The sequence below is a fragment of the Chelonoidis abingdonii genome, chromosome 4 (genome assembly GCF_003597395.2).
Source record: "Chelonoidis abingdonii isolate Lonesome George chromosome 4, CheloAbing_2.0, whole genome shotgun sequence".
In the NCBI taxonomy this organism is placed as follows: Eukaryota; Metazoa; Chordata; order Testudines; family Testudinidae; genus Chelonoidis; species Chelonoidis abingdonii.
In genome coordinates, this window is record NC_133772.1 from 87450149 (window position 1) to 87463283 (window position 13135).

The 13135-nt window shown below is 43.4% G+C and overlaps 1 protein-coding gene across 9 annotated transcripts in view; it reads right to left on the bottom strand.

The window, feature by feature from the left end:
- The window catches only part of NUMB (NUMB endocytic adaptor protein), a 135022-nt gene that overhangs the window by 18189 nt on the left and 103698 nt on the right, over positions 1–13135 (bottom strand). For 6 of the 9 annotated variants that reach the window (XM_075065430.1, XM_032781361.2, XM_075065427.1 and 3 more), the window contains one exon: positions 10238–10270. The exons of the other annotated variants lie outside the window; for them this stretch is intronic. In XM_075065430.1, coding sequence (XP_074921531.1) covers positions 10238–10270 — 33 coding nt within the window. The remainder of the gene's footprint in view (positions 1–10237; positions 10271–13135) is intronic. 9 annotated transcript variants of the gene reach the window in all.

Consider the following 13135-nt stretch of genomic DNA (forward strand, 5'->3'; position numbering starts at 1 on the left):
CCTACCAGAGCCCACCTTTAAGACTTGCTTCAAAAACAAATTCACAGAATTCTTACTATAATCCTTGCAGTCTGTATTCCAAATGTAGAGAGACAGCCTGCAGTCTCATAGTACAAGATGTTTGTTTTGCTATTTTTTATACTAAGTTGAAAATTCTTCTAGAGGTCCTTGCACTCTTATTCTATCACCTCGTCAAGAATTAGATAAATAATGAAGCCCAATTATTAAGACTTCCGCAAGGAACTCCCATTTTCGCTGGAGATTCTTGATAGTCTCTAAATTAAATGGGAAAGCTTTGGTTATCCTTTTCGCACAGTCCCAGATCCTCTAAAATTCAGCAAGTGACATTTTCCTTTTCTGTCCCTTTAGACGTGTGGAATTTCTACAGCTCTTCCATCTGCTGAATCCTTAGCTTACCCTTCCCAGCTTGGTTCAAGTTACTAAACTGTGTGAAGGGAATGCTGACAGCCTGACAAGGCACAAAGTGCAAAGAACAACTCCCATAATCAGTGGAGCAAAGTGAGAGGATTGTGCCAATGGTCAGAATGGAGATATGAGTATCTGTGCATATGGCGCTTACTGTGGTAGCAATATTTGGGGCCGCCAAGACATACAATGCATGAAGTATTGACTCCACCATGACAGAAGACATTCCATTCACCAGGCTATATAAATTAAATAGTGCCAGAGACCCCAGTATATTACATCAAGTATAATCAACAGTGTGAGTGAGCAAAAGCCAAAAGTTATAGGTGCTGAAAGTATCAGACATGCAAATGAACAAGATATGCTGGACCGAAATAGTCTCAACCTATGTTATTAGGGAACTCCATCTTGATTTCCACCAAGGATATATGCAGAGACTACAGCAGCCCCTCAACTCCATACAGGTAGCTTTTGGATTATTGTATATCAATGCTGTTAAAGTACAGGCTTCATAGCCATGCTAAATCAGATCTGCTCTAATTCAGTCTGGAATCAGCAGGAACATCTTACTTCTGAACATACTCTTATGACGAGTTTCTAATCTGTGCCAATGTGATAGCCACCATCTTGATCAATATTGGAGGACTGAACTAGGTACCTCCAGAGCTAAAAGCATGAGTCTGCAAGACGAGAGCCATAAAAGATTTGCATTCTCTGTGGACCAGGCACAGAGGGGATGCATGACCACACACTGATCAGTCGGTTACATTAATGCCTAAAAATGGACGTCAGTAAGTAGAAGAAAGCAGCAGACTGAAGTTCAAGTTTTCCTAAAGAATAGTGTTTCTCATGGCAGTTAAGATGTTAAAATTAAGAGGCAATGAGGAATTACTAAGTTACATGTCTATATGCAAGTTTTGTGACATTAAAAGCTTTAAAACAGCAAAGTAAAACAATCCTGACCACTATGCATCTAGCTGACTACTGAGACTCATGCTGCAAAATAAAATATTTCATTTTTAAATACAAAGTTTCTAGCCAGTTAGATTAAGACAGATTTCTGAATGTCAGCCAGTTAGCACTGCCTTAAACTAAAATAGCAACTCAGGCTACATCCAATACTTGGAGCTGGCGGCGTGACATTCAGGGTAGCACTCATTGAGTTAGCACACAACAAATAGTAGTGTAGCCATGGCACCAGAGGCAGCAGTGAGGAGCAGCATGGGCTAGCCACTCTGAATACAAACCCATCTGGACCCCACAGATTTGTCCGTAGTGTGGCTAGCCCATGCTTCCGCCCATCACTGTCTGTGGTGCCGAGGCTACACTACTATTTTTAGCATGCTAGCTCAATGAGAGTTAGTGCATGTCTATGTGAACCAGGAATCACACTCCTAGCTCCAAGTGTAGACGTGGCTTAAGGGAATAGCAGTTAGACACATGCGGCTGGCCTGTGCCAGCTGTCTCGGGCTCACAGGGCTAGGGCTAAAGGGCTGTTTAACTGCAGTACAGATGTTTGGGCTTGGGCTGTCAGGATCCTTCCATTTCACAGGGTCCTGGAGCCCAAGCTCCAGCCCAAGCCCAAACATCTACACTACAATTAAACAGCCCCTTCCTGAGCCAGTTAGATAGGTCAGCCGCAGGCTTTTAATTGCGATGTAGACACATACCTTAAGAGGTATGAGTTGTTTCCATTCATTCTGTTGCTGTGTCAACTCTGAAGTCTGAACCCTATACAAAAACACAGACACATTTATAATTTCTATGTATATATACTCAGACTTAAGAATGGCCATGCTGGGTCAGACCAAAGGTCCATCTAGCCTAGCATCCTGTATTCTGACAGTGGCCAATGCCAGGCGCCCCAGAGGGAATGAACAGACCAAAGGTCCATCTAGCCCAGTATCCTGTCTTCTGACAGTGGCCAATGCCAGGCGCCCCAGAGGGAATGAACAGAATAGGTAATCATCAAGAGATCCGTCCCGTTGCCCATTCCCAGCTTTTGGCAAACACAGGCATATGTCCCTGACATACGCATGCCTACACTTTACAGATAAATACATGTGCCAGTGGTATACATGTGCTGACCATCTCACCTGAGCTTACTCATCACAACTCCACCGCAGACAAGTTTTATTTTAAAAAAATTGCACCCTTCCATCTATAAAGGCAGGACATATGTTTATGTGTTGCACAGGGCTCAGAAAATGAAGCTTTAGGAACTTTTAATGACCTTCAAATAGAATTTTCATACTTAATTTTATGATTTTAAGGTGTACTACCTTGGAACCTTTCAAAGTTAGCCACAAGTGATATCTCTCATTAGAAGCACAAGCCTGGATGGTTGACAGATAGATCTATTCATATGTCACTGGTCCAGGTCTGATTTCTTATCACATCAAGCATTTTGCGTAGATTTTTTTTTTTTTAAACACTTGTGGTACTTATAAACTTCTAGAAGCTTTGGAACACCTGACTTAGTTTCAGTGGAAGCTGATCAGTAGGGAACATAGCCAAAGGTGCATGTTAAACACAATTTATTACAGATATTCCTGGTAAAAGCTATACTTTGTTATATGAAAGACAGATTTCCCCCCTAGATTTGCAAGACAACTTCAATGTCATAATTTAGGCAATTAACATACCAATTTCTTAAATGATACCTCCACTAGTGGTTAGGATAACTGTTTTTAAATGCTGATTGAAAACTTAATGGACTGAAAGGGAATCAAATCTTTTTATTTTTGGAAATTGCAAAAAACAAAGAGCAAGTTGAGAAAAAAACTGTAGCAAAATACTGCTTATCAGAAAAAGGAGTTGCTGAGTCTTATAAGTTCAAGTATTTAATAAGCTCTCTTTCCTGAAAGTGTGTGCAAGATAGTGCTCTTTAAGAGTTGCTGTGTGTAATTTATGTTCCTCTACCCAATCACATATCTACTTTTGATTAGTTAGCATGACACTGGATAGGAATGCCAATATATAGTAAAGAGAGCCGACATCTCATTTAATGTGATAACTGTGGTTTCTCCCTTCGCCATTAGGTAAGAAACATTTTTAATTCTAAGCTGTAAACAGCACAAACTTCCAGTCAAACTGTTGCAGCTGTTTTAGGCAGAGTCTTTAAATGTTGCTTTTACAACACAGCAATCTAATTAGATCTGTCCTATATGACACATCTCCCAAATATGATACGTGGGCCTTGAGTCAAAGCCTCTCACTTCATTATTTATACCCATCATAGCAGAATGTGCGTTTCCCAGCTTACAGAAATATGGATGGAGATGTAGCTGTTTCTCTATGTGGCGTGTACTGTAAAGACTGTTACTTACCTCTACTGTAACTGTTCGAGACGTGATACAGAGGTGTTCTTTGTAGGGGTGTGTGTGCACCCAGCAACCAGAGAATCTTGCCTAGCAGTACCCGTATGGTTGTACTCATGGCTGTAGCTCCTCCCCCAGCTATCTGATGGGGGAGGAGCCCCAGCCTCACTCAGTTCCTTCACACGAAAGGTGAAGTGCATAGACTGATGCGGAACGGAGAGGGAGGATTGCGGAATACCCTTCTGCATCACATCTCAAAGAACAGTTATAATACAGGTAAGTAACTTTTTTCTTCTTTGAGGAGATGCAGCCAAGTATGCCATGTAGGCGACACAAGCAGTCTTCACAGGAGATGTGGCTTGGGGTCTATTTAAGCAAGGATTGCAGAACTGCCTTCCCAAGTTTGTGTCTGCTCTGCATGCTGCGCAGTGGCATAATGGTTCAGAAACTTATGTACAGCTGACCAAATGGCAGCCCTGCAGACATCCAGTATTAAAATAGCATTTAAGAATGCCATCAACATAGCATGAGCTCTCCCAGAATGAAGTTGCACCTTTCGTGGGTGTGTTGTCAGACCTATTTCATAAGCTGTTTTGATATAGGACGTTATCCACCTAGAAATCACCTGCGAAGAGACTGCTTGTCCTTTCATTCAGTCTGCACACAACACAGACATGGAGAATCACGAAGAGGTTTAGTCCTGTCCAGGTAAAAGGCTAGGCATTGCCTGACATCCAACATGTGAAGAAACTGCTCTGCTAGGGCTGAATGTGGCTGAGGAAAGAACATAGGTAAGCACACCACTAGGTTAAAATTAATTGAAAAACCACTTTAGATAAAATCTTAGTGCCTGGCCACAAGGTCACTTTGTCTTTGGAGAGCTGCGTGTAAGGAGGCTCTGCCATCAAGGCCTACAACTCTCACACGCTCCTTGCACGTTATTGCTACCAGAAATGCAATATTTTGGCACAAGGAGAGAAAAAAAGATGCCAGAGGCTTAAATGGTGGTCCCATCAGAGCCACTTAGACTGTACCAAGGGTCCACAAAGGACTTTTTCTCTCACTGGTGGGTGCAGATGAGATACTCCTTTCAAGAACCTTGTTACTATAATATTCAAAAATACCAACTGCCCCTGGAAACACCAAAATCGCTGCCAGATGTGCCTCAACTGGGCTTATGAGACCACTCCTGATTCAGAGAAAACATTTGCTAAGTCAATCTGCAAATTACTTGAACTAGGGGTAAAGAATCAATCAGCCACCAGAGCAATGTTCTTTGGGATGCAGAACTGCCAGAGCAAGATCACCTCCTGACACAGAACACTGTGCTCCTCCTTGTCTGTTCACATAATACCGACAATACCACCACGACGTGAGTATGTGAACCACTGAGCCCTTGGTGTGATCTTGGAAAGTGTGACAGTCATTGAAGCTGGAGGATGTTGATATGCAGCGAAGCTTCCTATTCTGACCACAGGCCCTGAATTTTCAGCGACCCCAGATGTGCTCTCCAGCTTCTTAAGGAACTGTCATTGACAATAATCCTAGTCGGTAGGGGCCAAGCAAGAAGAACGCCCTGGCATATACTGCCCTGAACCTCCACCACCATAAGGCAACCCGGATCAGTAGAGGAAGTTGGACAAGTCTGTCCAAGGGATGATGGGTCGGATGATCGACTGACTTCAGCTGCATGTGGTGGGGGCAAAGACGCAATCTGGCAAAATGGATCATGTGTGTGTACATAGTCATGTGATCCAGCAGCCTCAGGCATACTCAAGTTGTGGTAGAGGGTTGAGCTCCAGACAAAAGGTGACAAATCATCTGAAAACATCTCAGACTACTAGAATCTATTAGGGCCCCAAGGAACTAGATTTTTTGAATGGTGATCAGTGCTGACTTCCTGTTTAGGGTGAGGCCCAAGCAATTGAGTAAGTGTACTGAGATGTACACATAAGAGGACCTCTTCCCTGGACTTGCCTCTCAGCACCCAATTGTCCAGATATGGAAGATATGAATCTCTTTTTTCCTGAGGTATACAATCACCACAACCATACACTGGGTAAAGATCCGGGGAACTGAGTTTGGTGTATTGATAATGCTGGTTTGACACAACAAACCATAGGAATCTCCTGTGGCTCGGCAAAATCGCTACGTGGAAATAAGTATCTTGATGGTCCAGGGCAGCAAGCCAGTCATTGTGATTTAATATGAGGATAGTTTTTAGGGTGAGCGTCCATGAACCTGATATTTGTTAAGATTGCAGGTCTCACCCCTCCCTTGGACTTGGGAACCAGAAAGTACCAGGAATAAAACCCCCAATCCTGTTGCTGCAGAGGAACCTACGCCACAGCTCCCAAATCTAGCAGAGACTGAACCTACTCGAGGAGCAGTGTCTCACAAGAGAGGTCCTTGAAAAGGGATGGAAAGGAGGGAAGGGAGAAAGGATGGAAAGGAACTAGATGGCATAAGCAATATCAGATTGAGTTAGGACCCAGCTGTCCATGGAAATCAAGTCCCAAGCATCGTAAAAATGAGTCATCTTGTCCCCAAACAGAGGACAAGAATGTAAAAATCATGACTGGATCACCGCCCTGGATACACAAGACAAAATTGGTGCTTAGTAGATGCCAGAGGATGGGGACAGGGAAAAGTCACACTGAAACCAGAACCAAAAGGCATTTGCCTCCAGGACATATGACCCTTTCCAGGGTAGTCCTGCTGCCTTGTGGAAAAAGACTGCCCAATGAAGTGCAGCGAATGGTGCTGCTGCTGACTGCCATAATAGCACCTCTGCACCACCAGAGTATACCAGGAGTCACAGCAGATCACAAGCTAAATATGAGTGAATAGTGTAACACCGTTGCAAAAAAAGCAAACATTCTGTGATGTATTAGCAGGAGTGTTGTAAGCAAGCCACCACAAGCAGTTCTTCCACTCTGCTCCGTGCTGATTAAGCCTCAGCTGGAGTAGTGTGTCCAGTTCCATTTCAGGAAAGATGTGAACAAATTGGAGAAAGTCCAGAGAAGAGCAACAAAAATAATTTAAAAAAAGTCTAGAAAATACGACCTATCAGGAAAGACTGAAAAAAAAAACTGGGTTTGTTTAGTCTGGGGAAGAGAAGACAGAGGGTACATGATTAACAGTCCTTGAGTACTTAAAACAGGGGTGGGCAAACTTTTTGTCCCAAGGGCCACATCTGGGAATAGAAATTGTATGGTGGGCCACAAATACCCACAAAATTGGGTTAGGATGCGGGAGGCGGTGAGGGCTCTGGCTGGGGATGAGGGCTCTGGGGTGGGGCCAGAAATGAGTTCAGGGTGCAGGAAGGGGCTCTGGCCTGGGGCAGGGGAATGGGGGTGGTCTGAGGGGATGAGGAGTTTGGAGTGCAGGAGAGTGTTCTGGGCTGGGATTAAGGGGTTCAGATGGCAGGACAGGGATCAGGGCTGGGGCAGGGGCTCATGGGTGCAGGCTCTAGCAGTTCTTACTTCAAGCGGTTACCAAAAGGAGTGGTATGCCCCTTCTCCGGCTCTTTTGCAGCGGTGCAGCCAGGCAGGTCTGCATGCTGCCCCATCCACAGGCACTGTCCCTGCAACTCCCATTGAAACAGTGTCACTGGAGCACGTAGGACTCAGAGGGGGGCCATGCTGCTGCTTCTGGGAGCCGCATGGAGTGGTCCCTGACCCTGTGCCCTGGCTGGAGTGCCTGAGCAGGGCAAGCCCCAGACCTTGCTCCCCAGTGGGAGCTCAAGGGCCGGTTTAAAATGGCAGCGGGCCGGATTTAGCCCGAGGACCATAGTTTGCCCAGCCCTGACTTAAAGGGTTGTTATAAAGAGGAGGGAGAAAAACTGTTCTCATTAACCTCTGAGGATAGGACAAGAAGCAACAGGCTTAAATTGCAGCAAGGGCTGTTAGGTTGGACATTAGGAAAAAATTCCTTACAGGGTGCTTAACCATGGGAATAAATTTCCTACAACGATGTGGAATCTTATTCACTGTAGATTTTAAAGAGCAGGTTAAGCAAACACCTATCAGGGATGGGGTCTAGATAATACTTAATCCTGACATGAGTGCTGGGGACTGGACTAGATTACCTCTTGAGGTCTCTTCCAGTCCTACGATTCTATGATCCCTAAAGAATGCAGTGAGACTCGTGGGGGAAGCAGACAGACAACAGTACTCTTGCCAATGAGGTATCAGCACAGCCAGTACTGAATGTGTGTCACCCACTCCTGGGGCTGGAGAAAGCATTGCTAAACAGGTCAGCAGTAGTACAGAAGCAGAAGGCAGGATTTCCTGAGGACACAACATTGGTGCTGAGGAGTGTACCGGTGTCACCGAAGTCCTTGGTGCTGGGCCTGGCACTGACCTCAATTCTATAGGCCGCAGTGTTGATGGACCCTGTGTCTCTACGACACGACCAGATGGTGTCAACTAGACAGTGGAGGCTGTGGCCTCAAAAAAGTGCTGGATGAGTGTAGAGTCTGGAACAGACAGGCAGAGTAAATCTGCAGCCACTTTGTATGCCACCAGCATGGAGACAGTCAGTGTCGGCATTTATGTTGTCAGTAACAGACTCAATGGACACTCTAAAGCTGGAACTGGAATCAACTATAGAGATTCTTGGTGGTCTCAGCCTGGTACCAAGGAGTATTTGGTGGACCTGCTCAAACCTGTGTGCTGAAAGTGGTATGGTGCTGGTCTGTACCCTTTTTGGAAAAGAAGGAAACTCCACAAGGGCTGAGATGGTCCTGATCAGTTTTATGAGACTTCTTCCTCAGCGCCCGCAGAGGCTGAACAGCTCCTCCATCTCTTGGGGGAGATGCAAGCACTGGAAGGGGGAGAGCCTCAATCACCCAGTCTGAAGGTGACCACTAATCAGATGTGGCCCTCGGTGCCAAAACAGGACATATAGCATGCTTAAGAAAGTTCTGCTTCACGCTTAAGTCTCTGGCCACCTTGGTCCTTTTGGTAAACAACTTACAAATGGAGCATCACTCCTTAGCATGTCCCTCACCTAAACCCAGCAAGCAACTCGTACAGGGATCGCTATTCAGCACCCCCCTCCCCTCAACAGGCAATGCTTGAACACTGGCGAGGGCATAATGCAGGGCAATAAGTATCCTAACTTCACTAACACTATCTATAGTATTACTGATTATATACACGAAGAGGCAGGGAAAACTCAGAAAATTAGGAGGTAGAAAACGTGAGGTAACTACCACACAGAGCTTTGATTCCAGCCATGGGTGGTGAGAAGGAACTGGGGGAGGACAGCAACTGCGACAGCACAGCCTCATAGCTACGGGAGTGACTACAGCTACAAGGCATGAGTGCCACTCATACAGGTACTGCTGGGTGAGATTCTCTGGCTCCAGTGCCCTGGAATACCAGGTGCACCTATTCAAAGAACTTTAATTTTCTCCAAAGGTCTACTGAAAGTAATTCTGCTTTTACTCCCCAAGCAGGGTGGAAGAAACTTCTGATCAGAGAATCTGCCATAAAATCTTTTCCTCTTTAAGCAGAAAATGTAATAAAAACATTTTAAAATTCAAACCACTAACAGGTGTTTAAGCTAAGCTTACACTTTACAAGATATTTCAAAATCAAATCCTCATTTGTCCTGTATAAGTTAAACCATGTAAAAAGGTTTTAACTTTGCTTTAACATAGCTTCTGTTCCCCATGTACAAGGAAGGCACAGATTATTGATGTACTAAAGGAATGCAATTTGATTTGTTAGAGGATTACAATCTTTGCCCTGTAAGAACGTGTGCCCATGCAAAATAACTTTTAGTAGAGTACACCAACATGGAGAATTTATATTCACACACACACTCTCTCTCTCTCTCTCTCTCTCTCAGACTAAGAGGGTGCTTTCCTGAGTAGCATTGCACTGAAATGAAATATCGCAGACAGCAGGTTTCTGAGTCCCACAGTGTTATGCATTATCTTAACTTTGGTAAGAAAAATATATCAACAAAACCTAAATTTTTGCCCCATCCTCATATGGCCTTAATTTAATTTGGTTCTCAGGAAAGGAAGGTGTAATATGGATACACTGTGCCTACCAGTATTTTCTCCCTACGCTATCGAAAGCTACAGTTCAGGGTCAACTCTGCAATGATTTCAGGATGTGAACAAATTTCTAATACATCAGTCTGTCTTCCATATGACCTAGTCCAAATCTGAGCTCAGGAGACCAGAGGGGAAGTACTAACAGCATTACCAATCTAGTGCTGTGGTTTTGTCAGGAAGACCAAACCATTTAAAAACTGGAATTTTGTATACCATCAGCCTGTCAATAGATGGTTATTTTGGGCTGCCTTTTACCCAGATTATTTTCTTAACAAGCGTCATTCCAGGTCATCTCAGTCAGAAGTAGACACATTCTGAAATGGATTGCTGTGGATTCTATAACACTCTGATCTATGACAGTGCTATACCAGGGATGTAACTCCTTATAGTGCAAGCACAAATGAGGCATTAAACTTACTTTTCCAAAGAAGCCTTTGAAGAACTTCCTTTCCTGGAGGAACAGGGGGGACAAGTCGAGTGCTATTACTGTAGGTAGCTAAAGTGTCCCAGAGTTTCAAACCAACAAGTACATACAAGAGTTGGGAAATGGAGGGAAAGTAAGGGGTGTTTAGAGTTAGCCATAGAGAATGCGAAAGGCAAATGTGAAAAATCCCATGAAAATGCAGATAAACAGGTTGTACACGGAATGCTAATAAGATCAGAAGCTACAGCCCCAAAACAGGTGAAAAGAGGGAAATGAGAACTGAACTGAACCTGAGACCCAATTCCATGCAAAGTGGTTATTTTGTTTGCAGCAGCCTTCCTGTTTAGTTCTCTTTAGTAAGGTTATAAATCCAACTTGGCAGCAGGCGTGGAGATTAAACAATCCAGATTCTGTAGTTTAAGACCACTGAGAAATGAAAATTTTTAATTTTTATCGTAACAAAGAGTTTGCTTCACATGAAATGAGGATTCCCAAAACAAATATTTGCAAACTGGAGAAACATCTAAAATTGCCGGAATAGCACACAGTTAAATACAGAGAGACACTTTTGGGACCCCATTTCCACTATAATCCAGTTTTTGGAATTTAGAACTCAGCCATAAAACACTTGCTCTGGACCAGAGGTCCCCAATGAGGTGCCCGTGGGTACCATGGCACCCGCCAGGGCATCTTTGTGTGCCCGTGTACTGTCCAGCGGACGAGTATCCACTGAAATCCTGCCGAGAAGCAGCGTCATCCAAAGGCATCGCCGCTGAAATGCCATTGATTTTCGGCGGCATTTCAGCAGTGATACCTCTGGATGACGCTGTTTGTCGGCAGCATTTCAGTGGCAACGACTCTGGATGCTGCTGCTTGTCAGCAGCGATGCCTAGACATTGCTGCTTCTCGGCGGCATTTTGGCAAATGCTCATCCGCCAGCCACGGTCCTTGGTAGCTCGTCGTCCAGTGCCCACTAGACGAAAAAGGTTGGGGATCACTGTTCTGGACTGAAAGTTCTGAGGGTCTACTTCTGTGTGCTCTCTCAATTTCCTCTGAAAGCAAAGGAATTGTTGCTATTTCTGAAGTTGGTTTCTTTTTTTATTGTAAATACCAAGAAGTTCACTTGTTTCAGAAGCCTGTTTTTTAAATTGAAGCTGTTCAAGCTAAACAAAGAATTAAGCTTGGCAAGTACTCTACAATATTGATCATTTTTGTGCCCACCCTTCTCTTGCACTTCCCTATGTCCTGGGGTCCTATACCCCCTAACAGGAATCTTGAACATCCTCTTTATCTGTGCTTTAACTGTCCCACTTTCAAGATGAGTTTCCTCACAAAACTCATTCTGAAGCTTTCCAATGTTACCTCTTTACACAAAAGAGGAACACTAAGCATTCATCGTACTTCCCAGAGCCTCAGGATGAATAAGGCGTCTCTGAAGTATATCCAACAGAAGTCAGCTCACAGAGGGAAGGTTATTCAGTGAAATAATTGAACGAGAGTGCTCTACATAGCTTCACACCATGGGCTTGATTTTGGTGGTGGGGGGGTGTTAAACAAAAATGGACAAGTTAATTAGGTAAGATGTGCAAATTTCAAGTGTATTTACCATGCAGTTTCATTCACTCATATTTTACTGGCTTCACCTTTGGTGCCAAAGTCTAACAAGAGACTAAACACTCAGATACATCTGAGGTAGGTAAAATCTTCTTGAGTTAGAACCCATACACCCGCTAACTCATACCCCCATGTCTATATACATGTCCATTCAATAATTAATGGCAGGCTCCTAAAGAGCATGATGCTGCCTTTGCTATCCCTCCAAAGTATTTGCAGAGGTGGCACACTATGCCACAATGTCATAGAATTATTCAAGTTAGAGATAATCCAGCTCATCTCTCTGCCAGTGAAAGATGGTTTCCTACAGGATGGCTTACAATCTAATGGTATAGCAGTAACCAGCAGAGGATCTCTCTACCCACAGCAGGGAAAAATCTCATCTCATTCCCCACTGCAGTTTAAGACACCATCTATACCAATGTTCCAATAGTTAAGCTTTTTTATACTAAAGATCTGCATGTTTATACATATCCTGAGAGTCAAACTGATTGTTAAAACACAAAATTCTATATTTAAACAAAACTAAGGCTGACACCAGGAAAGCAAAGCCAGGAAACTCAAAAGGGACAAGGGATCATCAATCTTAACCTTGCGTTTCCTGACTTCTCCCCACCCGCCCTTCATTCTCAGCCTGTAATTCTTTTCAGATGTAATTATTTCATGTTTACTACACATTTTACTATCTAAACATACATACATTCTTTAAACTTAGCGATGTTCTTACATAAGGTTTATATCAGCAGAGAGGCTCCAAAGAAAGATTTTTTTAAAAGCAAGAACTCCTCTACTTGGACGGGACATACTGAATATTAGTTGGGGAACTAATGAATTAATCACACTGTGAGGTACCTAATAAGAAGGGGCTGGATGCTGCTGCCAAGTTGAGTAAAATCTATTGTATTAAACTAAGTAACAGCTTTTAAAAGATGTAGCAAAAGCTAAACAGATTCACCAGAAGTGACCTCATTTTTACAGGGATGGTTAATCATTAATTTTGCTCTCAGCAAAGCACTTGTTAAACATGACTTTCTTTGAACACCCCAGCAAAAAGTTATCGGAAAGATAACATGCAAAATGTTTTTTAAACAGCACTAAGAGTTAATAGTTTAGAGATAAATAATGTATGTTTTAAAAACAATTAAATTATGTTTCTTTTACCTGCTAAAACAAGAACATATATTAAAAGAAATGCATCATTTTTTACAAATGAATGACAAGTTAGAGACTGGTAGTACACACTAAAGCAACTTAAAACCAAAACAGATATGACATGAG